Source organism: Peromyscus eremicus, chromosome X, assembly GCF_949786415.1.
Source record: "Peromyscus eremicus chromosome X, PerEre_H2_v1, whole genome shotgun sequence".
Lineage (NCBI taxonomy): Eukaryota > Metazoa > Chordata > Mammalia > Rodentia > Cricetidae > Peromyscus > Peromyscus eremicus.
Window position 1 is genome coordinate 788180 of NC_081439.1, and position 26148 is coordinate 814327.

At 39.9% G+C, this 26148-nt stretch overlaps 2 protein-coding genes and 2 pseudogenes across 3 annotated transcripts; 3 read left to right on the top strand and 1 right to left on the bottom strand.

Annotated features, from left to right (window-relative positions):
• Positions 1–4233: 4233 nt before the first annotated feature.
• On the top strand, positions 4234–5471 carry LOC131899920 (heterogeneous nuclear ribonucleoproteins A2/B1-like; annotated as a pseudogene).
• Positions 5472–9517: 4046 nt separating this feature from the next.
• LOC131899634 (large ribosomal subunit protein uL10-like) lies at positions 9518–10392 on the top strand (annotated as a pseudogene).
• A 4503-nt stretch (positions 10393–14895) lies between these two features.
• Positions 14896–23211, top strand: LOC131899514 (zinc finger protein 182-like). 2 transcript variants are annotated; one of them, XM_059250998.1, is made up of 4 exons: positions 14896–17089; positions 17384–17510; positions 17733–17825; positions 18399–23211. In XM_059250998.1, exons 1-4 carry the CDS (start codon positions 17087–17089, stop codon positions 20096–20098), a joined length of 1923 nt encoding a protein of 640 aa, XP_059106981.1. In that variant the 5' UTR covers positions 14896–17086; the 3' UTR covers positions 20099–23211. The 2 variants fall into 2 exon arrangements, with proteins under 2 accessions (XP_059106981.1, XP_059106980.1); XM_059250997.1 differs by lacking the exon at positions 14896–17089 and having other exon boundaries at positions 17283–17510.
• Positions 21993–25190, bottom strand: Spaca5 (sperm acrosome associated 5). The gene is made up of 4 exons (XM_059250999.1): positions 24965–25190; positions 24399–24557; positions 22280–22358; positions 21993–22175 (listed from the first exon to the last, which is right to left on the bottom strand). The coding sequence occupies exons 1-4, from the start codon at positions 25107–25109 to the stop codon at positions 22076–22078; spliced, it is 483 nt and encodes a 160-aa protein (XP_059106982.1). The 5' UTR covers positions 25110–25190; the 3' UTR covers positions 21993–22075.
• Between the last annotated feature and the right edge of the window lie 958 nt (positions 25191–26148).

The window sequence follows — 26148 nt, forward strand, 5'->3', positions numbered from 1 at the left end:
GGAACTAGATCACAGCAGATCCAGGTGCAACAACCACAGGGTCGTGCTATTGACAAAAATGTCTCCTGGTGCTGGCCAGATGACTCAACAGGTAAAGGCACTGGCTGTCAAGGTTCACGAACTGAGTTCAATCCCTGGAACACACATAGTAGAAAGAAAGAACTGACTCCCAAAAGTTGTCCTTTGACCTGCACATGTTTGCCATGCAGTATGCATGTGCACACATGCACAGGTAAATACATACATACATACATACATACATACATACATACATATGTAATTAGAGTTGTTTTCTAGAGACCTCCTCCAACTTCTTTCAGAGGTTCAGTCTCAGAAAGATGTCTCTGCCTTGCAATCTTCTTTACCAGCTACACTTGTTTCAGAGTCCCCCAACTCAGTGGCTACACATGGAATACCTCCCACTATAGCCTAGGGGATCAAGGTAGTGCACACTTGCTTCAAGGCCAACTTGCTCCCCTCTTTATGTTCAGGTGCACAGGACACACAATGTCTAGCATCTGACTACTGAGTACACAGATATGTGATTTACCGCCTTGCCAGATAACTGGACATTTCTGTATTTAGTAGTTTCCCCAGAATTGAAACAGTCCTTCCAGGAGGAGAGTGAGAAGCTCATGAGACTTGGGAGGCCAACAAATTTCACATGTCTCAGAAAGCTGGAACTTGCAAAATTTAGGAGAAAGCTCCTCTACTGAGTTACAGAAGTACTAAACAACTGTTGTAGGAAGAGATTCTGACCATCTGAGAGGAGGCTCCTTGGACTTACTGATCTGCTTTTAAGTGTAGTAGTTTTAATGAAAATGGCCCCATAGGTTCATAGAGACTGGTACTATCGGGAGCTGTGGCCTTGTTGAAGGAAGTGTGGCATTGTTGGAGGAAGTGTGTCACTAAGGGTGGGCTTTGAGGTCTCCGAAGCTCAAGCCAAGCCTAGTGTGTCTCAGTCTCTTCCTGCTGTTTGCAGATCCAAATGTAGAACTCTCAGCTCCTTCAGCACCATGTCTGCATGCACACCACCATGCTTCCTGCCATGATGAAAATGGACTAAACTTCTGAAACTATAAGCTAGCCCCAATTAAGTTTTCCTTTTAAGAGTTGCCATAGTCATAGTGTCTCTTCACAGTAATAGAAACACTAAGACAGAAGTTTGTACCAGGGACTGGGGTATTGCTGTGATAGGCCTAACCATGCTTTTGTTTAGAGGAATGTGGACTTTGGGACTTTGGATTAGAAAAGTGGTAGAATGCTTTAGGTGGAGCTTAACAGGCCATACTAGTGGGAACATGGAAAACAGTGGTGTTGAGGGTGATTTGAATTGTGGGGGCCTATCTCAAGAGGTTTCAGAGAAGAATATTTATTAGTATGTGGCCTATAGACTATACTTGTGATATTTTGGCTAAGAATATGGCTGTTTTTTCCCTTGTCCAAAAAATCAGCTTGAGGCTAAATTTAAGAGTTTTGGATTAATTGCATTGGCAGAGGAAATCTCAAAACAGCCTAGTATCAACTGCCATGCATTTGTTAGTATTCACTCTTATGCAGATCTATAATGAAAAGGAGCTGAGAAAAGGAAAAAAAATGTATAGATTGAGGAGGAAAGGGACACCAGAAAGCAGGATGGGGCTAGTCTTGTGGATTAAAGATGAGTTGAGTGATTGCTTGGCCCTGGCTATGGGTTACAAGACATGAAACTGAAGCTGATCCACGTGAGGTTGGAGATCCATTGTGGGATAAACCTGATGTTGCTACCTTCTCCCAGATAGTATGGGATAGTGTACCTTACTGCTATGTCAGCAGTTGCATTTCCCCTAAAATGATGCTAAGACATGCAACCAATGCTAAAGGAAAGTGCGTAATGGGAGTCAATGGAGAAAATCCCAGTGAGGCCACCTTCCTCTATATAATTTGAAGTGGCATGCCTGCTTTATGAATGCAGTCCACGCCATGATCAGGAAGATGCCCTGAATACTATTACATTTTACAACAAATTTGTGGTCTATGGTAGTAGCACATAATGGCAAAGAGTATCAGCAAACCACCACAGAAGTTGTCAAGCTGCTACTATGTATGCTAAGAAATTAATCTAAGTCTGAGATGGCTTCCCAGAGGGGAATTTGTTTGTGTAAGAGAAGATGAGATGGAGGTGCTGTCTTGCTTTTTCTTATGATTTGCAGGATATTCAGAGAGTACAAGTTAGACCTGTCCTAAAGAGCCGTTCTTGGGATCGAAAATTTGGAAGAGTTAGATGGTAAAAAGGGAGGAAGTGGGGTAATAGTAATAGTAAAGAAACTGGAGATAAGAAAAGCAGTGTTTTCTTCTCAGTTCACCAGACCAGGTAAAACTATGTTAATAAAAGAGGTTTTAATAAAGTTGATTAAGCAGGAACCTCAAGACTGGTATGGGGCTTCAAAGGCTTTGTTAAGTCCCATGGTAGTAGAATGTGATATTCATGGAGTAGGCGAAGTTTTGACAGACCTAAATGATTTGGTAGACCTGAATTATCTAGACTAGGTTATGAATTGAATCCATAAGGTGGTAAAGCACTTAAGAAATGAGGAAATGAATAAACATAACGGGTTCTGTCTGAGTTACTCCAAAGCAAATGTGGCAGTACTTGTGGAGCTGGAGTTCCTAGGGAAAATTTTGATAAAAACCCAAATTCTGTGTTTGAGAGTCTTTTAAAGACTTTAAAGCCTGACTAGAAGCTCACCAAAAGTTTAAAAGGAGTGGAAGACAGGGAGTTACATGTCACCCCAACTGTACCTCCTATAAAGGAAGAAGATGTTCTGGTTTGAGAACCATCCCAACTGATGTTCTGATGCGGCAACTAAGTTTTTCTTCATGTGAGCACCATACATTGTGACCAGAGGACTTATTAATTATAGATTCATTGGCTGCCTACTAATGTACAAAATACATGGGCTTTGATGAATACTGGAAAAGAGAGAATTTAATTTATAGAAATCCCCTAAAGCATCAGAGGTAATGAGCAACAGTTGGTGAATATGGGGATAGGACTGTGCAAATAAAGGGACCAAGATTGTCCTAACAGTGTGCAATTATGCCCATGAAGAGTATATTCAAGAGAGTAGTCTGGTGGGTGGATGTATTCCTGGGTCACACCCTATATACCAACACTGCAGAGTTTTGCATGAGAGTATAGAAAGCAAGAGAGAATCTGAATGGTTGAACAAAATGAGAACATGTAAAATTTCCTACCCCAAGAAGTGTGGTGAATAGCCATAGTGGTTTGAACAAAAATGGCCTCCATAGACCCATAGGGAGTGGCACTGTTAGGAGGTGTATTCTTGTTTTAGTAAGTGTGGTTATTTGTTGGAGGAAGTTTGTCACTGTGGGGTGGGCTTTGTGGTGCTCAAGCCTGGCCCAGTGGCTCACTTGCTCTTCCTGCTGCCTACTGATCCAGATGTAGAACTCTCAGCTCCTTCTCTGCCACCATGTCTGCCTGTGAAGTGCCATGCTTCCCACAATGACAAAAATAGACTAAGCAAGCCCCAATTTAAATGTTTTCCTTTATAGGAGTTATCATGGTCATGGTGTCTCTTCACAGCAATAGAAACCCTAATTATGACAGTATCAAACAGGACAAACTGCCTGGAGGCTATGATGAAATTACAGAAAAGGTGGAGATTATTTATGCAGCCCAGAGCCCTATCAATATCCCAATAAGGCCTGTGAAGAAGCAAGGTGGTCCCTGGAGAATGATTGTTGGTTATAGGAAGTTATATAAGGTACCACACCCCCCATCTATGCCTCGAGTCCAACATCACTCTTTTGACTGAATGACTGATGCAGTTAATTTTTTTTACATGCTAGTGCATTATTTATTATTTCCTTAGCTACTGAATCCAAAGACCAATTTTGCAGCTACTTTCTTCCAAGGTTACCTTCATATTCCCACTGTCATGGGATGGTGGCCCAGGACCTTGTTTTGTTGTCATGTTTGACCTCTGTAAATATGTTTCATTATATAGATGGCATAATGTTAATCTTTGAGTATTTCACAGGTTTAGAAAATTATCTAAGGGTAGCATCGGCACTGAGTCCTGTGCACAGGTGTTCCCAGCAGCGCAGTTTCTCAAGCACCAGCTGCTCTCACCAAAGCATCAGGACATGTCTCATGCTTGTGCACATCTGGGGAGATCTTTCTCATCTCACTCAGCTACAGAAAACTGGGCTGGAATGACTGAATCCACAATGGAGAGAGAAAAGGAAAATTTCCATAAACAATTAGTGGCTTAAGCTTTGAAACCACAGAAGAAAGTTTGAGAAACTACTGTGAGCAATAGCGAAATTTCACAGACAGTGTGATTATAAAGGATCCTGCAAGCAAAAGATCAAGAGGAATTGGTTTTATATCTTTCTCATCCATAGCCAAGGTTGAGGCTGCCAAGGCTGCAGGGCCTCATTCCATTGATGGGAGGGTAGTTAAGCCAAAATGTGCTGTAGCAAGAGAGGAGTCGAGGAGGAGGGAGCCCATGTGACTGTGAAGAAGCTGTTTGTTGGTGGAATTAAAGATGGTGAAGAACACCACCTTGGAGATTACTTCGAACCATACAGAAAATTGATAATATTAAAATAATTACTGATCTGCAGTCTAGAAAGAAAAGAGGCTTTGGCTTTGTTACTATTGATGACCGTGATCATGTGGATAAAATTGTATTACAAAAATATCACACCATCAATGGTCACAATGCAGAAATTAGAAAGGCATTGTCAAGACAAGAAATGCAGGAAGACCAGAGTGAAGGGGTCTAGGGCACAGAATACACCCAGACACCAAATTCTCAGCACAAAGGAGATTTAATTTACCTGGGAGGGGACAAGCAGGGTGGGGTGGGTGGCTGCCTCTAGATGGGGCAAAGACAGTGACAGCCTACTGGTACATGGCCATTTTAAGGGTTCTGGCTCAAGAAAAGGAAGAAAGGAGTTGTCCTCCATCCCAAGAGGGTTGGGGTGGCTGTCTCTGATTGACTAGGAGAATACAAGAGATGAGGTGGTGGGCTATTGTCATGTAGCTCAGTGCTGTTTTATGAGGCAGGCTGGTGAGTTGAGAGACTGTATCAGGACCAACACAAAGTTCTAGGAGTAGAAAAGAAGGAAAGGTTGGCTTGGGGGATTCTCAAAGTGGCAGTGGCAATTTTGGACCAGGACCAGGAAGCAACTCTAGGAGGCAAATCTGATAGACATGGAAGTGGACATGGATTTGGTGATGGCTGTAATGGGTATGGAGGAGGACCTGGAGGTGACCACTTTGGAGGTTGCCCTGGTTATGGAGGAAGAAAAGGAGGATATTGTGGTGGAGGACCTGTATCTGGCAACCAGGGTGGGGACTATAGAGGTGGTTATGACAACTATGAAGGAGGAAATTACGGAAGTAGAAATTACAATGATTTTGGATTATAACCAGCAACCTTCTAACTATGGTACAATGAAGAGTGGAAACTTTGTTGTATCAGGAACATGAAAGGACCATATGGTGGAGGAAATTCTGGTTCTGGAGGAAGTGAAGAAAGTGGAGACTATTGTGGGAGGAGCCAATACTGAGCTTCTTCCTACTCACCCTGGGCTTCACTGTATAAATAGGAGAGGATGAGCACTCAGAGGTAACAGAACACCTTCAGGTTATCTAAATAACAATGTTAAAGAAACTTTTATCTCAGTCATGCATAAATATGCAGTGATATTTCAGAAGACACCAGAGCAGATTCAGAGAGACATTTTGTGAATGGGTTGGATTATTTAATAACATTACCTTACTGTGGAGGACGAATTGTAAAAAATGCCTTTGAGACAGTTTCTTAGCTTTTTAATTGTTGTTTCTTTCTAGTGGTCTTTGTAAGAGTGTAGAAGCATTCCTTCTTTGATAATGTTAAATTTTTAAGTTTCAGGTGACATATGAGACAGTTTTTAAGATTTTTCTCAAAATCTTTGAAGCGCTAATTAGCCAGAATCATGGCATATTAAGACATATCTTTTTCCTTTAAAAAAAAAAGTAAGTGCACTCTTTCTGCTCTGCTCTACTCTGCTTCCTCCCCCTCCTACCCCCACCACCTTTTTCTCTCCAGGCCTGGCTCTCCTCTTTTCCCTCCCTCCTTTTCCCTCCTAATAAAGCTCTGAAAACTAAAAAAAAAAGTAAGTGCATGTGTAGGGTTAAGAAGCTGTTGTACATTTATGATTTAATAAAATAATTCTAAAGGAAAAAATAATCAAAAGATCTATAGGTGCTCTTAAGGGAATGAAGATGTGAGATCAATTCACACAAGGTATAAGGGCCAGGCACAACTATTAAATTCCTGGGAGTACAATGATGTAGTCAGATGTATACAATACCTGACAATGTTATCAAGAAAAATCCTACAACAACCCATATTGTTAATGTAAAAGAGCTGTAGAAATGGTTGTGGCTCCAGGATATTAGAGGGTTTTCATATCTCTCCTTGCCCAAATTTCTCATCCTCTGTATAACTTGATAAAGAAGGGTATTATATAATACGCAACAGAAAGGCTCAAAAGGCTTTGGGGCAGGGTCCGATCCTTAGAAAGCAATCTAAAATGCTGTATGTCCCATTATCCTAGTGTCACTTTGTTATAAATCACTAGAAGTTCAGAAGGATATAGATGGGAGCTAAGGCAAAAACAACCTGAGCAAATAATTCCAATAGGGCAGTGGGTCTCAACCTTCCTAATGCTTTTACCCTTTATTACAGTCCCTCATGTTGTGGTAACCCCCAACCATAAAATTATTTTTGTTGCTACTTCATAATTATAATTTTGCTACTGTTATGAATCATAATGTAAAAATTTGTTTTCTAGTGGTCCTCTAAACGTTGTGTTCATAGATTACTCAGCCATAACTAATCAATGGAAATATACTTCCTTGAGGTGTGTCACAGAGATTTATACCACGGAAGCTTTTAGAAACTTCTGTGGCTTTGTGAGCCAATGCTAAACTATAAGTGGATATCTATATCATGCCCTCCAAGGCTCAGGGAATACTGTGGAAGAGGGGATCAGAGAGAATGGAACAGCTGAGAAAGGGGTGGAGTGGTATATAGCTATTTTCCCCCCATTTAAACATTCACTCCAAGAGGGAAATGAGAGGCTCATGAAATTCAGGAGGTAAACCAATTTCACACAACAAGGAATGCTGAAACTTGCAAGATTTAGGTAAGACTCTCTTCATAGTTGTAGAAGTAGTAAACTGCTAGGGGAGAACAGCTGGATTTGAGTCATTTCCCATCCTGTAACCCCTCACCCTTATTCTGTTAGTAACTCCAATAAACACTTCTTGGTTGACCAAATTGGACTTTGATGCAATCATTATTTTGATATATTGCAGGTTTCCTTTCTAGGGTGAGTAGATGAGTGTGTGGGGGTGGGTAATCTTTCCAGGAAAAGTCCCTTATACATCACTCTGGTCCTCGGTAGTTAATTCTACCAAGTTGGGTATTACTGCTTTGCTACACAGAGGGAGGACACATAAAAGTGTAACAACAGCATAAAACACTACCGTGCATGCCAAACTGTTGCTGTGGCATTCTTGATTTTTAGATTCACTACTTGAAGTCTGTACTGGCTGGTTTTGTGTGTCAACTTGACACAAAATACAGTCATCAGAGAGGAAGGAGCCTCAGTTGAGAAAATGCTTCCATGAGATCCAGCTCTAAGGCATTTTCTCAATTAGTGATAAATGGGAGAGGGCCCAGCCCATGGTGGGTGGTACCATTCCTGGGCTGGTGGTCTTGGGTTCTATAAGAAAACAGGCTGAGCAAGCCATAGGAAGCAAGCCAGTAAGCAGCTCCCTTCCATGACCTCTACATCCACTCCTGCCTCCAGGATCCTGCCCTATTTGGATTCTTGTCCTGACTTCCTTCAGTGATGAATAGCAATGCTGAAGTGTAAGTCAAATAAACCCTTTCTTTCCCAACTTGCTTTTTGGTCATTGTGTTTTGTTGCAGCAATAGAAACCCTAACTAAGACAATCTTCTAGGATTATTTTCTCAATTTGAGTGACTACTTAGATGGTCTCCTGTCCAAATCAAGATTATTTCCAGAAATTTATTATTTTCCCAATCATCATGCCATTACTGAGGGACTAGGTTAGTTATCTCAAAGTAGGTTCATCTCATGATTGAAAAGAATTAAGTTTATTGATTTCTCTTTCTTGCTCTAAAATGTGCATGATATCATTTTGCTGTTACAATATATCTTAAAGGCCCTGGTCAGATCCTGGTGTCATGCTCTTGGATTTTCCAGCCTCCAAACCATGTACCAAATAAATGTCTATCATTTATAAATTATCCAGTCTGTGTTACTCTGTTTTTACCACAGAAATGGACTAAAGCAAAGACACTATGCTCAATGAAAGAAACTAAAAGCAAAAAGCTAGCCAGGCGGTGGTGGCACATACCTTTAATCCCAGCACTCAGGAAGATCTCTGTGAGTTTGAGGCCAGCCTGGTCTACAGAGTGAGATCCAGGACAGGCACCAAAGCTACACAGAGAAACCCTATCTCAGAAAAACAAACAAAAAGCTAGTATGTGGTTCTACTTTTATGAAATATTCACAATAAGTAAATCCATAGCAACAGCAAAAAAAGTATGTGGTAGCTAGGATCTGGGATCAGGGAGGGGTGGAAAATGGTTGTTTAATGGCTGAGGGATTTTGTCTTGGGTGATGAAGATGGTCTGGAACTGAAAGACCCCTGGAGGAGATCTTCCCTCAGGAGAGACCCCAAGTCCAAGGAACACACCGAAACCACGGATCAGATGCAAACAGCAAGAGGGTTTATTCAGATACACAGGTACCCGGGGCGACCAAGTCTCTCGGAGGACTTGCGCACCCTCCTTGGGTAAAGGGGACTTTTTATAGGATCCCAGGGGCAGAGGCACGGTTACAGAAGCGAGAAGCATAGTTACAGGGTTCCCATTGGTTGATTCAAAGAAGGCCAGGGTGAACTTGGGGATATATTTTTAATTTTCGGAAATTTGATGTGTGTGGCTGACTTGGCCTTGGGGGTGCTTTCCCAGCCCAACTGTTTATTCCCCAAGGCCAAGTGGCCAATCAGAGATATCTTATTTTGACTCAATGGTTACTTTCCCAGGGCGGGTGTTTCTTTGGTCCCAGGCTTTTGCAGCTGGCTGATTACGGTTTATGCCAAGTGGTTTATCTAAACGTACATTTTGCAGTTAGGCCAAGGACGCCCTGTTTTTCTGGTACTTGCCTCGCAGAATGGTGTTTCTTATGCTAAGTAAAAGCCTGATATAAGCGGGGTCTTTCAGAACTAGATAGTAAAAATGTTTGTGCAGTATTTTGGATGCATAAAATGGCACTGAATTGCATATGTTAAAATGGATAACATAGTAAATTTTATATTATATGTGTTATTTCAAATAAAAAATGTTTGCCATTTCCCCAGGCACCCTCATTAGAGTGGCTTCATCTTTAAACCCTGCATAATAATCCCTGGCTTTCTACCATGGTGCTCAGGGAAGTCAGGGCCAGCTAGAAATCCAACTTCTTTTTTAAAGCCATCAGATTTTTGGATGATTATCCTAAATACTTCATTGTGGGAGCAGTTGATGTGGACCCCAAGCAGATTTGGAGGGATGACTGTGGTGCTCATAGGCAAGAACACCATGATACACAAGGCCATCCACAGGCATTTGGAAAATAACCCAACTCTGGAAAAACTGTTGCTTCATATCCAGGGGGATATGGGCTTTGTGTTCACCAAGGAGGCACTAGCTGCTGACTCTGAGATAGTACCACTGTGAAGTCATTTTTACAGCCTAGAACAATGATCTAGAGCCCAAGAAGAGAGATTTCTAGGCTTTAGGCCTCATCACTGAAATCTCCAGGGGTACCACTGAAATTCTGAGTGATGTATAGCTTATAAAGACTAGAGATAAAGTGGGAGCCAGCAAAGCCACCCTACTGAACATGTTCAACATCGTCCCCTTCTTTGGGGGGCTGATTATACAGCAGGTGTTCAACAACAATGACATCTATAATTCCAAAGTGCTTTACATCAACAATCTATCTCTTCATTCTCATTTCCTGGAAGGCACCCATAAATGTTGCCAGTGTTTGTCTGAACATTATGGGACTGTTGTTTCAGTGCCCCATTCTGTAATCATTGGACACAGCGAGTCCTGACTGTGGAGATTGAGTATACCTTCTCACTTACTGAAAAGGTCAAGGTCATCTTGTCTGATCCATCTGCATTTGTGGCTCCTTTCACTATGGTACTGCCACTACCACCACCTCTGCTGTTGCTGCTGCTGTAGCCCCAGCCAAGGTTGAAGACAAGAGCTAGAGGAAGTATATAAGGATATAGGACTTGGTCTCTAATCATCAAAAAACAACCAGCTCATGTGACTTTATGTGAGAAACAAGGGAATAAAGGCTCACATGCCTTTAAATGTTTCTTTGGGTTTTGTGGGGGGCGGGGATCAAACCCAAGGCTCTTTACATGGTAGGAATGTGCTGGGCCACTGAGTTATGTCCCCAGCCCCCATGCCCATAGATTTCATATGAGGTAGAAAATGTGAATACTGGTCATGAAGCAGATTTAACCTTAAGTTAAATGTGCAACTGAAATGGGGGTGAATTAGAAAGACTGGCAGAGTGGGGAGGAGTGAAAATCATAAGGGTACAGTAAGGTTAAATTCAGTCAAAAGTGTCACTCAATTTGAGTCTTGTGCTTCTGGAAAACAGGGATGACTATGAAGCTCCATGCCTTTGTTTTTGTGTTCCAACAAGAGATTAACTGTACAGGTCCCTGTCTTTTCCAGCTCTGGCTGCCATAACAAAATACTAGCTTAAACATCAGGAATTTGCTTTCTCACAGTTCTGGGGGCTAGAAAGGGCAAGATCAAAGTCAGTTGATTTGGTTTGGGGCAAGGATCATCGTGCTTGCTTGCAAGACAGCTGCTTATTACTGTATCCTCAAATGACTTAATTTTTGTGCAAATGAAAAGTAAGCTCTTCAGTGGCTTTTATGGGGGCACCCTAATAACATTATCTAACTCTAATTACTTCCCCAAGACCTCGTCTCTGAATAATATTGCACTGAGGGTTAAGGTTTCAACACCTTAATCTTTGGAGGGTACACAAATGCATAGCATTCCCCAGTGCTTTTTCCATATTCTGAAATAAGACCCAAGTCCATCAATCCCCATGACTCAAGGATGATTGCTTTGTTAATGTGTCTTTATAAAAACTCTAACCCTTCTTCCTTGTCTTTAATATATTCCTCACTAATAAAAGTTTTCCCTGTTGTAATAACCACTAAAAAAATCACCTCCTTCGTTGTCCCTTGCATGATACTATAGTGTGTCTGAAGTCCAGAGCTGGAACAGTCTCCTGTTGGTTCCTCTAGGACTCTAGCAGACCCTGAGAGGTGTTCCATAGGACCCGGAGCCTGACATATGCACTTTCCCAAATCTCTGCTACAAGTTCCCAGGAATGTGGTCATGCAGGGGTGAGGGGGAACGGACCCACTGTCAGGACTTTGTGGATTCTCCCCTAGTCCCTTAAGACACAACATCGTTAGGGTCCCTCCCATTCTTTCTGTCTCTGACTCTCCCTCCTCTGTGCTTACCGGTGTCACTTTCTTCACGTATTTCTTTCTCTGAGCACCGAATAATACCCGGACTTGCCCACATTGACATCCTGGTATTTCCCACAGGGGATCATACCAATTTGAGTCTTCTTCACAGCTAGCCTAATAGTACTTACTTCTCTAGTCATATTTCCTCAAAGACCCACCAACTCCATGATTTCTCCACATCTCCACAGTGGTGATTATTTTTAGAGGAATACATTGTTCTCTGCTCTGATTCCCTTTTACCCCGAATACCAGGAAAGGTGGTGGCGTTCCCCCATCTCCGCAGTGGTATCTCCCTGCTGAGGGTGGGGGGTGGGGAAGCGGAGGCAGGGGCTGTAGCCCTCAGCTCTAAAAGCCACACGTTATTAGTGTGCCTTTGTACAAAAGGTCTAATCTTATTGCCAAGTGTTCAAATTCCTCACAAAATCTCATCTCTTCTAAACATTAAGAGGCAGATTTTTCTCCACTGTACGGAATGGCAAAGGCTATAAAGATGTCCGCTCCCTTGAAAACATGGCTTATTGGCGCATCCATTTTTCTTGCCTGCAAATTCGATCCTTGTGGTAATCAAAATATTTAGGACTGCTAGCGCTGAGGGCTTCAGGAAGGGCTGGCTACTGCGCATGAGCAAGTTTAGTGACTGACAGTAACCAAGGCGGGGTAAAGGACTAAAAAGTGGCCGTCACAGGAAGTTATGACTGATTTGGGAAACATTAAAGAGACTTTGCCGGCATAAGAATTCAGATTTTAAGATTGGAGAAGGGAGTGAAGGAGAGCGGAGTTCACTCAAAGCGGAAGTGGGAGGGCTGGTATTCAGGCAGGCCAAGTGAGACAAGCTAGTGTAGACTCCGCAAAGATGCGAATTTACTGGGTGAGTACTTGGGGAAGGGCTCAAATACGAGTATTGAGAATCTGGGCAGGGGGCTGCAAGCAGTGTGATGGAGATACAATGAATGAGTGAGAGGGTCTGTGGAGGCTTTGATCGAGGCGGGCTGTGGAATGAATGATGGGAATATGTGGTGTTTGTGATGATCAGGCTGTAGAGTGAGTGATAGGGTCATTAGTGTAAGTGATGTGGGGCTCTGTGGGATATACGATTGGGGGTTTTAAGTCGACGTTGGGGAATCTGTGATAAATATACAGTGGCCTATGAAGTCCATCACAGATCTGTATTGTTGGATGATGGGGACCCATGGGGGAAAACAAATGTCCTTACCCTTCTGGCCTGATGATTTGGTGAATTTTCAATCTGGGTATCCTTGCCATCTGAAGCTCTTCTCTTTTCTTCTCCCTCTCAACAGTTCTGCCTTTTTAGGCCTTTGCCTTCTCCCCACAACAATCAGTCATGACTGAGTCATGACTGAATCCTTGGTAAGTTCTTACTTGCTTCTCCCAGTTACCCTCTGTCATTATTATATAGAAGCAATATTGTATGGTGGTAAAGACTATAGAATCTGCAGTTAAATTGCCTTTAACAGCTTTAGGAGCTTACCAAAGCTCTCTGTGCCCTGGTTTCCTTAACTGTAAAATGGGAATGGTTAGGATGATAATGATAGTAATACTTACCTTGTATGGTGATTGTGAATGTCAATTGATTTAATGTATGTTTAGAACAATGCCTTGATGCATACATAATAAACCTTATATATGAGTATATGAATTAGTGTATTATTATTTATTCTATAAAGTGGATATGTATAAACACAAAGTTTAAGGATATATAACAAGACCAGCATAAGTATGAAATATGTATCTGTGTGTGTGTGTGTGTGTGTATCATAGGATTTTATATATTTATGTTAAGGTACAGTTACTTTTCTGAGCTTTCTGTAAGCCACAACATAAAGGGAACAAAACATATTCACTTGTTTTATCTAACCTTACAAGACAGTAAGCCACTTGCATAGATGCTTAGATTTCCTAATATTGATCAGTCTTCTGATGGGTCCCTTCAAGTCCCTGTTAGAAAACTTATGATAAAAACAGAGTTAATATTGCTCTGTTGTGACTTAAATTATCTTCCTGTCAACCAAAGCTCTCTTGCTGAAGCAAAACTAAAAGGGATGTGACTGTTCAGGAAAGCCAAGCCAAGCCTACACAAACATGTTCTGGACTACATGTGAATAAAGTCTTGGTGTCCAGGAAGATGATATAAGCCATATGTCCTTCAAATTATTTTCCAGTAGTTTTTTTTTTATAGTTTTTATTATCTAGATGAAAACCCTGAGAAACCCATAGGATTGTCCTTTTACTTTTAGTCTCAGAGTTCATGACATCCTGACCATTTTATATTCTTTCCCTTCTGTCCTTCTTTTACAAGTCTGTATTGTTTCATCTTCATACAAAAGTGAGATAAGAATGGCACCAGAATTCAAACTTCTCTAATGAGCATAGTCACATGTTTATTATCCCAATCTTCAGGAGGTGGGGGCAGAATGATCAAGAATTTGAAGGTAGCCTGGGTTACCTAGTTAGTTCCAAGCCAACCCAAGCTATATAGCAACTTTCTCAAAAAAAATCAAGGATCAATTCAAAACACACAGGCACGCATGCATGCATGCATGCATGCACGCACGCACGCACGCACGCACGCACGCACGCACGCACGCACGCACACCCACCCAGAAAGATAAAGGGTGTAGCAAGTGGTAGTTTGTCTAGCATTCCGTGGGCCTTGGATTCAATCCAGGAAATAAACTCTCGAAATGTAAAAGAGGAAACTAGGGCGTGTATGTAGTTGATTTGGCAGAGTGCTAACATGGTCAAGAAGCCCTTTGTTCTACTCCCAGGAAAACAATAATACTAAATAAAATAAAAAGGAAAAAAGTATCTCATGATATCATCTCACCAATCATTGCAGATCATTTGAAATTGGTTAACTTCTGCCCTCTCTGCCTTGTTCTTTCTTTCTATATGTACATATATTTTGAAACATAATAGTTGATATGCATTCCTCTTGTTAAAATTTACTCATTAAATAAAACTTTTGCAACTCTTTGTCTTCCCTTTACATTGTAATATTGGTCATAGCAGTACAAAGTGAGCATCCCTAATCTGAAAATCTAAATTCCCCAAAGATGCAAAATATGCAGCTTTGTGCTTTGTGGACATGATGCCTCAAGTGGAAAATTCCACAACTGACCTTATGTGATGATGGTCATGTACAAAATGCAAACATACTAAAAGTATTTTTACAAAATTACCTTAAACGGTATATATATGAACAAATGAATTTCATGTGTACATTTGGCTCTCATCCCTAAAATATCTTATTATGTGAAGATATACAAATATTCAAAAAAATCTCAAATCTAAACTACTTCTTTGTCTCAAGCATTTTAGATAAGGACTGCTCAATCTGTAGTAGTAATGATGATGACAAAACACATGGTGGTGCTAATGGTAATAGGAGTGGCAGCAAGTGACCTTATACTATGCATAGCTCTATACTAAAAAATACTTTATATGCATAGGCAATTTTAATACTCATAATAACACTATGAAATAGATATAATTATCATTCACATCTTCCAGGTGAGGAACAGAGTAGATAAGCAAGTGATCACTGGCACAGCTGGGATAAAATATAAGATAGTTTTTTACAGATGTTTCAGTATCAGGGACACAGAAGGTTTTTGTTGTGTTTTTTAGCATCAGCGCAGAGGAAGGAACCCCAGGCCTCCTACGTGCTAAATAAGTTCTCTACCACTGAACTGCACATCTAGCTAGTTGAGATTTTATTTTGTTTTCTTCAATTTTTTTGTTTTAGTTTTGAGATAAGGTTTCACACATGTAGCCCGGGCTAGCCTTGAACTTGGGATTCTCCTGCCTCAGCCTCCTGAGTGCTAAGATTATAGGGATATGCCACCAAAGCTGGTTCACATAGGAATATTTTAAACAGCTATATTTTTCTCTTGTATTCATACACCATGATTATTGATGAACATCATGTTGAAGGACCTCTGTGTGGTGATCTCTTGTCATCTTTGTTTTCAGAGATGAGCATTTCTAAAGTGTTTGCTTTAAAAGGTGGGTGTTTTGTGAACTTGCTTAGATATCGTCAGACTGCATTTTGAAATGTTAATACAAGTTGACAGTTTCTCTAATAATGAGTGAAAAGACCCTTGTGAATCCTTTTGTCATAATTTTAAGATTTGCAATGTGATAGTTGGAAATATCTTATGTTTTAGTTTGTGTTTATCAATATGGTTGAACAACTTTATGTTTTCCTCTTTTTATATTACTTTTGTGAATTCTTTTTCAAATACTGTTTTCTTTTTCCACTGGGAGTTTAAAATCCTTGTCTTTCTATTTTTAAACCTTTTGTGGAAATATAACTTAGACAAAAAATCTTATGTAGATTTATTGAAATATAACATAAGTAGAAAAACATATAAAGTATACAGTTTTATGAACTTCTACAGATTGAAAACACTTATGTAAGCAATACTTGGATCAAAAAAGAGGAGGAAATGACATGCCTTCCAGAAGCTTTCATGCCATTTCCAGTCATTAGCTCTTGATTTATAATAACCGCTTTCTAATTTCTATCATCATAATTTACTTTTTCTCTTCTTGAATTTCACATAAATAGAAATATACATATTATTCTTTTGGATCTGACTGCTTTCACTTGTCATGATTTTTTTGTGATGCTGGGAATGGAACCAAGGGCCTCACAAATGTTAGGTAAGCACTTTTCCACTGAGCTATATCTCCAGCCCATCATGTTTTATATTTACATCCTTGTTACTTTAGTTATAAATAAAATTTGTTCTATTTCTGTTATTATATACCATTCTATTGTATAAGTAGTTCACAATTACTCTTCAAATCCACTGATGATGGATGTTTCCATTTTGGCTATTATAAACAATATTTCTGGGAATATTTTTGTTTATGTATTGGTGAACCTGTGTGCATATTTCCATTAGATATATACCGAAGAATGAGGTTACAGTTTCGTAAGTTAGCAATTCTACCAAGCCGTTTTCCAAAGTGTCTGTACCATTTTACTCCTACCAGCAAAGTATGAAAATTTGTGTTGCTTCACATCACTGCCAACATTTAGGTTGTTAGTTTTAATTTTAGCTGTTCTGTTGGAAAATACTAGTATTAGTATCTCAGTGTGGCTTAAGTGTGTGTTTCTCTGATGACTAATGATGTTAAGCGTCTTTTTGTATGTTTATTCACCATTTGGATATTGTCTTTTGTGAAATCCCTATTAAATATTTTTCTTTTTTCTACTGGATTATCAATATTTATCTCATTACTTCTTAATAGTTTCCATAGTACAAGAGTCCTTTGCTTTGATTAGATATTGCAAATCTTGAAGAAGGCTGTTGCAGTGCTGAGGATGGAGCTTGGGGCCTGTGCATGCTGGTCAAGTATTCTACCACTGAGCTACACCCCTAGTCCCTAAGAAGGATTTTTAAAATGGTAAAACAATAGCTTCTCCTTGAAGAATATTTTGTTTATCATAAAGAACATTATCACTTCAATTAGCCTAGTCTAATCTCTCTCTCTCTCTCTCTCTCTCTCTCTCTCTCTCTCTCTCTCTCTCTCTCTCTCTTCCTGCCCCCTCTCTCTCACACATTATAATCCATAAATATGTACAATTTTAATGTGTCAATTTTTAAAAGAATATTAAAACAAATATTTACTAACATTTTGAGAGAAATAGTATCACTTTAATTTTTACCAAACTAATTGAATAAAAGTATGCAATTGCAGGGATCGGTGTCATTCGAGGATGTGTCTGTGGACTTCACCCAGGAAGAGTGGAATCAACTGGACCCTATTCAGAGGAGCCTATACAGAGATGTGATGCTAGAGAATTATAGCCATCTTGTCTCTTTGGGTGAGGATGGCTTGTTGAGTAATTCATGGTGTCCCCAATTGTGTAATTTTCTGTCTCTAAAGTATTCTAATACTCTGGGTTCTAGAGATTAAATTTTGTATTTCCTCTTAAACAAGATGATAATTGCCTATGTGAAACATACCTTTACTAAAACACACCTTACGAATTTTTTAACTGAGTGTCACACAGAGTAGCCAAGTCTTGTATGATTTCCCACTACAGGGTATCCTATTACCAAACCAGATGTGATCACCTCTTTGGAGCAAGGAGTCCTTGGCATCATAAAGAGAGAAATCCCGAGTTCAAGTTGCACAGGTAAGAAGGGAGAATTGGAAGATGGTGAAAGCAAGACCTTAGATGCTCTGGTAAAGGTTTTACATTTTTAAAATCTCAAAAGTATCTTCTTAAATGTTATATATACTCTTACTGCTCATTCCAAATTGTTTAGTAGGTTTCTCTCATAGTAAACTTTGAATGAGCTGTTAAGAAACTGGACCCTATTTTGGCTTATTCATTCTGCTTTTTTCATTCATTTCAATCATTTCTAGCCTTTCTTAAAAGATATTTGCATTCTGGGTATCCCTGACCCCAATTGTGGGTTTACTGTCTTTCTAGTATCCTTTTTCCAAGTGGCTCTCTGAACTGTTTTTAGTTTCTCCAGTTTTAAGCTAACAATTATATCACTTATATTTATTGTTATTTTCCTGGTCCAACATCTTTTGGAGCACCATGGGTTTTGTTTCATCAAGCTCTGAGTGTAAGAGAGATACATGCTTGGAATTTCTTTCTGAGCAGTACATGGACATAGAAGAAATTAAAGAACAACACTATCAGAAGCCTGCTTCTGACTAGGTGTTTTTACAGAGTCTGGTTTATTCTTCTTTTTAGAAGATGGGCAAACTGAAGACTACCTGGAGTGGAATCAGGAAAACCAAAATATACACCCGGAGCAGTCTGTATCCATTTTTGAGAAAAATGTGACTGAAAGAAGTTGTAAATATGATGAATTTGTAAGCCCACTTCCTCAGAACACATGGGTAGTTACTTCAGGACCCACACCCTATATGAATAACTCATTTGGGGAAAGTATTAAAGATAATTTAGGTTTACTCAATCCTAGTAGTTTGAGCTTTGCAGCTCAGGAATGTTATGAATGTAATAGATGTAGGAAATTATTAATTCCTGGCAGACATGAGATAAATGATGAAATGAAATCCCATGACCATAATATGTATGGTAAAGATTATATTTATAACTTTGTTCAACATGACTTGACTCAACTTGGAGACAGAAGCTATGAATGTCCTGAGTGTAGAATAACCCTCAGCCCAAGTTCATTCCTTATTGTTCATCGGATTACTCACATAGGAGAAAAGCCTTATGAATGGGCAGGATGTAGAGAGGCATTCAGCAACACAGCACAGCTCAGTCTACATCAAACAATGCACACAGGAGACAAACTCTTTGGGTGTAATGAGTGTGGTAAATCCTTCAGAGAGGAATCAACACTGCATATACATCAAAGAACACATACAGGTGAAAAACCGTATGTATGCACTGAATGTGGCAGTGCATTCCAAGAAAAAACAAATCTCATCATACATCGGAGAACTCACAAAGGAGAAAAACCCTATAAATGTACAGATTGTGAGAAAACCTTCAACCAAAAGGCACATCTAAATGTACATCAGAGAACACACACAGGAGAGAAACCTTTTGAATGTACTGATTGTGGCAAGTACTTCAGAGAGAAATCAACACTGAATATACATCAAAGAACCCATACAGGAGAGAAACCATATGTATGCAATGAGTGTGGCAAAGCCTTCAGAGAAAAGACAAAACTCATTATACATCAGAGAACTCACACAGGAGAGAAACCCTATGAATGTTCAGAATGTGGGAGAGCCTTCAACCAAAAGGCACACCTCAGTGTACATCAGAGAACACACACAGGAGAGAAACCTTTTGAATGCAATGAATGTGGCAAAGCTTTCAGAGAAAAATCAACACTGCGTAGACATCAAAGAATTCATACAGGAGAAAAACCTTATGTGTGTTCAGAATGTGGAAGAGCCTTTACCCTTAAGCTGAGCCTCAGTGCTCATCAGAGAATTCATACAGGGGAAAAAACAGATGGGTGTGCAGTATGTGGAAAAGTCTTCTCCCGAAAATCATACCTCATGTTACATCAGAGAGCTCATACAAGAGAAAAATTTGAAAAATCATATGAATGCAATGAATGTGATAAAGCATTCTTCCAGAAATCATATCTCATTATTCATCAAAGAGTCCACACAGGAGAAAAACCCTATGAGTGTAATATATGTGAGAAATCTTTCTCCCAAAAGTCATATCTCATTATTCATCAAAGAACCCATACAGGAGAGAAACCCTATCAATGTGATAAGTGTAGCAGAGCCTTTAGAGAAAAGTCCAAACTCACTGTGCATCAGAGAAATCACACAGGAGAGAAACCCTATAACTGCTCTGAATTGGAAAGAAACTTTCCAGATGTCAAAGTTCAACATGGATTAGAGAATGTAGAGACAAGAGAAAATGAATTGAAAATGGAAAATCTGACATAGTAAAATCAAAGAAAATGAAACTGTAAACGGTGTTGGGGAAGTTGTGCTGTATGTAAATAGGGTGCTTTGCTGAGGATATGTCAGTTGAGCTAAAAATTCAGCACCATCCATATTGGGAGAAGATCATTCTGGGTAAAAGGAATAGAAAGATCCTCTTTCTTAAAGCAAAAAACTTGGTCTTGTACTTTTGCATCATGGACCTATTGAATGATCATTTTCCATCAAAGAGGTTGCTCAATGCTGAAATCATTAGAAGTCTTGAATGTATGAAAACTGTCAGATGGAAGACAAACCTGATCATAAATATGGGCATAAGTATCAAAAAATTCAATTAATTAATTTCAATAAGTGTATTTCCTCAGAAGTGAAGAGAAATATATATGTTTCCAAATTTAATATCGAACTCTCATAGAAAAAAGAAACAAAAAACTTATTAGAAAAAGTGGTTTACCAAACAATTTTAAGTTAAAGATTTAAATATAACCATTACAGGGGCAACAAATAAAATATAAAATTCCAAAGTATTATAATAGTCAGAACAATGTAAAGAAGATACCATTAGTGTATCAAATTACAGTTTTAACAGTTGATAATGCCAAGTTTCCACCCCAGCCTGATCTAAGCTTCCAAGAAGGACTATAAGCTGCCTAATAGGCTTTAAAAGACCTGTTTTTTACACAGATTCATCAGTTTCCTTCTGCTTTTGATGAATGCCTTTTGATGAATTCAGAATTCTGTCAACAGCCAGCATGGTAACACCCTTTAAGGACCTCCATGGAGATGTGAAATTTTGTTATCTATACTGATTGGGGCAAAATATAGGGGAATTCTAGTTGACATTAAGGAGGGATCTTGAACTCTCCTTGCCATGCAGTGACAGCTAGCATGTTTTTAATGATCATTCCTGCTTATTTTTGATGAACACTGAAAGCAAGGCTTTGCATTGTTGAGTAGCCACCCCCCATGACCATGGACTACAAAGGACATGAACAACTACTTCGTGAGAATAGCTAATTCCAGTGGGACTGCCCAGGGAAATGAGAGCAAGTGGCAAGTTCTTAGCAGCTTTGTTCAAGACACAAACTGAAACCCAGGCATTCTGTAAAAAGAAATTATTGCTTTGTGCATCCATTGAATTCTTTGCCTAAATTCCAAGCCTGTCATTTGCAACTTTGGATTTTGATTATGAAAGAGGTAATAGGATGTTGGGGCTTAGAATGGTAGTATGTGGAAATATGTGGGAAAATGTGAATATTTTAAATTCTCAGTACTCACAGTGTAAGCTATATTTAATTTCATTATCCCCTGAAGATACTGTAAGTGTCTTAAATAAAGACCCTGTAGTGACCTCATCTGAAAATGATGCTTTTTAAGGTAAGACATCTTTCATATCCTTACACCCAACCCCTCTATCCAAATCTGTAACTGACTTTTTCTTGAGATAGAGTCTCACTATGTAGGCCATGCTGGCCCTATGCTTGTGATCTTCCTGCCTTTGCCACTTAAGTACTGGTATTACAAACATGTACTACCACATGCAGATCTTTAATAGAATTTTTATGCAAGCACTATATGTGTTTTCCAAACTTCAGTTCATTAAATCTTCCAAATAAACCCCAGGAGTTATTTCTCTCATTATCATCCTCATTTTTCAGATTTCGGAACAGGCAGAGAAAAATTCAGTAACTCTTTAAAGGAAGCACAACCAGTAAGTGGTAGATACGATATTTAAACCAAAGAAAATCTATGCTCTTGATTACTACACCATCCTCCCCAACCCTGAAGTGATCTTGTATCTCCAGATTAGATCTATAAAGCTATGGAGGAAAGGGTTGAATGGGAGTACTTTCAGACACTAAAAAACATGAAGAAAATCAAAACATCTGACAGGTAGTAGATCTTGCATTAGTTATAGATGCCATTTTTTATTAAACCCACAAAAGAAAAAATGGAATCTCTATACTTATGAAATCTGAGTCACCACTCAGTATTGCTTGAGTCAGTTTTCAGATGCACATCACACCCCTTGAGCCATTCAGATAAATCATGACCAGCACAGTGCCGGCTCCAAGAATCCCTGGGAAATAAAAGGAGGAATGGAAAATAAAGTGGACGAGTTGATGGAGCAGTAGCATCATTATTTGTGGCTGTCCATGATCCAGACCTTCCCTATGAACTTACCAGGCATCCATACTCTTATGTAAGGATACAACGTGCTTGGCACATGCGATGTCATCAGTGATATGGTTGTTGAGCAGGTCTGGTGGAGGGAGAGAAGGATGGGATGATCTGGTGCACTAAGGATGCAATGAAGTGTTTGAAGGCCCTAAGGTTTCTGGATTCCTTAGAGCCTAAATAACCTTAGCTATGATGTTGGCCAATTGTAAGTTACTTTCATTCTTTGCTAAATAGTCATAAACTGTTTCACCTGCCATGTTGACTGGTGTTATACAATCTTAACTCATTATGAATGATCCTGTTTGACTTTGACTATCATGTTGGCTGGTTATGAATAACCCCAACCACCACAATGAGGCCCTGGACACCCTCCAACTCCACATTGGCCAACTCTGAATGACATCAACTGTTATCATGTCTCAGGTTGAATGATGTCAACTATAATGTTGGCTGGTCTGGCTTTGCCTCTACTACTATGTGGCTAATTAGGAATCACTTTCTTTCTATATTGGTCATTCCTGATGGCTTCAGACCCTATGTAGTTAGGTCCTTGATAAGTTAAACTCCTATCTGACTGTTATAAATGAATTCAGTCAGGACCGAAGAGATAGTGCAGCAGTTAGGAGTACTTGCTTCTCTTGAAAAAGACCCAGGTTTAATTCCTAGAACCCACATGGCAGCTCACAATTCCAGGGGATCTGACCCCTTTTTCTGACCCATCTACAAGCACCAGGCATGGACATAGTACATATATATGCATGCCCATAAAACATTCATACACATAAAATGTGAATAAATAAATATTTTTTTTAAAAAATTATCTTAATCTTCATACTGGCTGGCTACATTCAGTTTTACCCATCATAGTGCATAGTTCTCCATAATCTGAACTGCCATGTTGGCTAGGCCAGGTTAACATTTATTTACAATTTGCCTAATGATTTCAACCACCATGTTGACTAGCCCTGGAAAATCTTTATTACTTATATGTATGTGGGTGTATGCCACAAGTGTCAGGGTGCTCATGGGGGCTTATATGTATGTGGGTGTATGCCACAAGTGTCAGGGTGCTCATGGGGGCTGGAAAAGGGTATCAGATCCCCCTTAGTGCTGGGACCTAAACTTGGGTCCTCTGGAAGAACATCAAGCAGTCTTAAACACTGAGCTATCTCTCTATCTCCCTAGATAGTCTTAACTACAAATGTGACTAGTTATAATTTTGTCCTCCATTTTAGCTAATCCTAAATGACCTTAATGGTCATGTTGTCCCAAACTGAACAACTTTAATCTTCATTTTATCTACTCATTTAAAAGCTCATTATTCACTTGCCCTGTCTAAGACCATCTGAGATTCTGGACAACCTCAACCTTCAGTCTTGCCAATCTTTTGTGACCTTCTCTGTCATGTTCACAAGATTTAGATGGCCTCAACTTCCACTTGATCTGGCCTTAGATAACCATAGTCTCCATTTTGGCCTATTGTAGACAACCTCAGCCATCAGTTTGGTCAACGTTAAGAGAAATTTCAATTGCTATTATATTTTTTTCCTCAACAATACCACATTTTTGTCTGGAAAGTTCTCTCATTTCTTTCCCAGGGTGGTTTGGTTTCGTTCTTACTTCCATACTAATGCTTCTTTCCTTGGGACCTAGATAGTCTTCATTCCAAAGCAGGACATTCTTCCCCTCTATTTCACATGGAGCAAAGTTTTCTGTTCCCCAAAGATCAAGAAAATTTCAGTTCACATTTTAAGTGAGGTTGGGGAGGTGGTGGGTATTTGCACTATTTCTGACCTAACAACTTCTTGGTATAGAGTGGTTAAGGATTCAGGAAGCTTTCTCTATCAACCTAGAGACTTTCTTCCTTTCCCATTATTTTTCTGCCTCAGCAAGAGATTAATATTTAAAAGACATTCCAGCCAGATGTGATGGCGCATGCCTTTAATCCTAGCATTCAGGAAGCAGAGGCAGGAGAATCTCTGAGTTTGAGGCCAGCCTGGAGAGAGATCCAATGTCAAAAATAAACAAAGAAACAAACAAAAAACAACAACAAAAGACATTGCTTTCTGTGTATGACATGGGGACCAGACAGGGCTTCTGTGTGTCCCCAGCGATGCCTTACCATTACAATTCATGTGACAGAGGTTCTGGGTGGATGTGACACCATTGTTACACCACCAGGCAGAGTTCAGCTGGAAAATGCCATATTCACTGCTGCCATCTGGATTGCGGTCCACAAAGGAGGTATCAAAGCCACTTTCATAGTGTGCCACGCACAGCCCTGGGACAGACACAGGGTAGTTAGGAGGTGGGCATACACATAAGAATAAGGAAGACTAAGAGAAGAAGGGAGAATACAGATATGATTGTCATCTTAAGTTGTGAAGCTGGTTGTCTTGGATTGGTTGTGGATTGTTGATTCTGCTGACCTATCATTGATGCTGGTGGTGAATGGTAATAATTGTGATGATATTGATGATAATGATGATGTTAATGATAGAGACAAAGATTGTGAAGACAGTGATGATGATGACTTTACAGTTGAATTAAACTAGTCATCATAATCAGGTGGTGACTGAAAAGATTGTGTCCTGGCCCAAAAAGATGAAAAATTACAAAAGAGGCCTGGGTCTGAGTGAGGTAGGTGAATTGGGGTATGGATAAGACTTGGGGCAATGGGAATCTTACAGTCTCCCACAGTGTAGCCTCTGAAGCCATTGAGGCCAGCCTTCTCCAGCTTCCTTGCCAGCTCACAGCGTTCATAAATCTTGGCATCCACAGTGGCAACCATCAGGTTGGCCAGGGTCACTAAAATAGTGCCCCAGGCCTGCATGACACCCAAAAGCTGTTCTATCTGATTCCTTGCCTCAGACTCATCCTGTGATGATCAAAAATAGGGACATTCTGGAACTCTGGGCTCTGTGAGCACCAGTCTGAACTATAGATTCTGGAACACAGAAGCTATAGGGCTGGGGACTGTACTACTTTCCCTAATGTAAACGCTCTTAGAGACCGGGAGATACAAGAGAAAGAAAAACATTAACATATACACAAAAATGAAGGGAGATGAAGACAGGGAGAAACTCAGGAATATCAGAAAGATACAGGAAGAGAAGGATTGGGTATACACAAAAGATGTACAGAACTTGGATACTTGTCCTCACAGTAGGCCCACATTTCTCTACATTCTTTAAGACTGTCCTACCTTGTCCTAGGCTTGCTAATTCTAACTTACTACATGGCTACCTCCTTTTCTACTCACTCTGATGTTTGGTGCCTCTGTTACCTCCTCTGCTGAGTAGTCAGTTCTGTCTTCTACACTGTGTTTACTGTCACCCCTAATTCCTTGTGCTCTGCAGAACATGACCATCATGCCCTCACTCTACCCCTCATTACCTTTATTTACTCATAGTCCTGATCTGTTTATACTGCTATAGCAGAATACCCAAGACTATGTAATTCATTAAGAACAAAAAACATTTCCGCATAGTTTTGGAGGCCAATAAGTCCAAAATTACAGTGATGGCATCTGATGAGTGCTTTCTTGCCTTATTCTCACATGATGGAAAGCAAAAGAACAAGAGGGTGAACCCATTTCTGCTTTTGGTAGTTGTCTTAGGTTTACTAATTCTGTGATGAAACATCATGACCAAAACAAGTTGGGAAGGAATGGGTTTATTTCAATGACAGTTTCATTTAACAGTTCATCATCAAAAGCACTTAGGGCAGGAACTCAAACAGGGCAGGAGCCTGGAGGCAGGAGATGATACAGAGGCCATGGAACAGCACTGCTTATTGACTTGCTCCCATAGCCTGTTCAGCTAGCTTTCATATAGAATCCAGGACCACCATCCCAGAGATGGTACCACCCA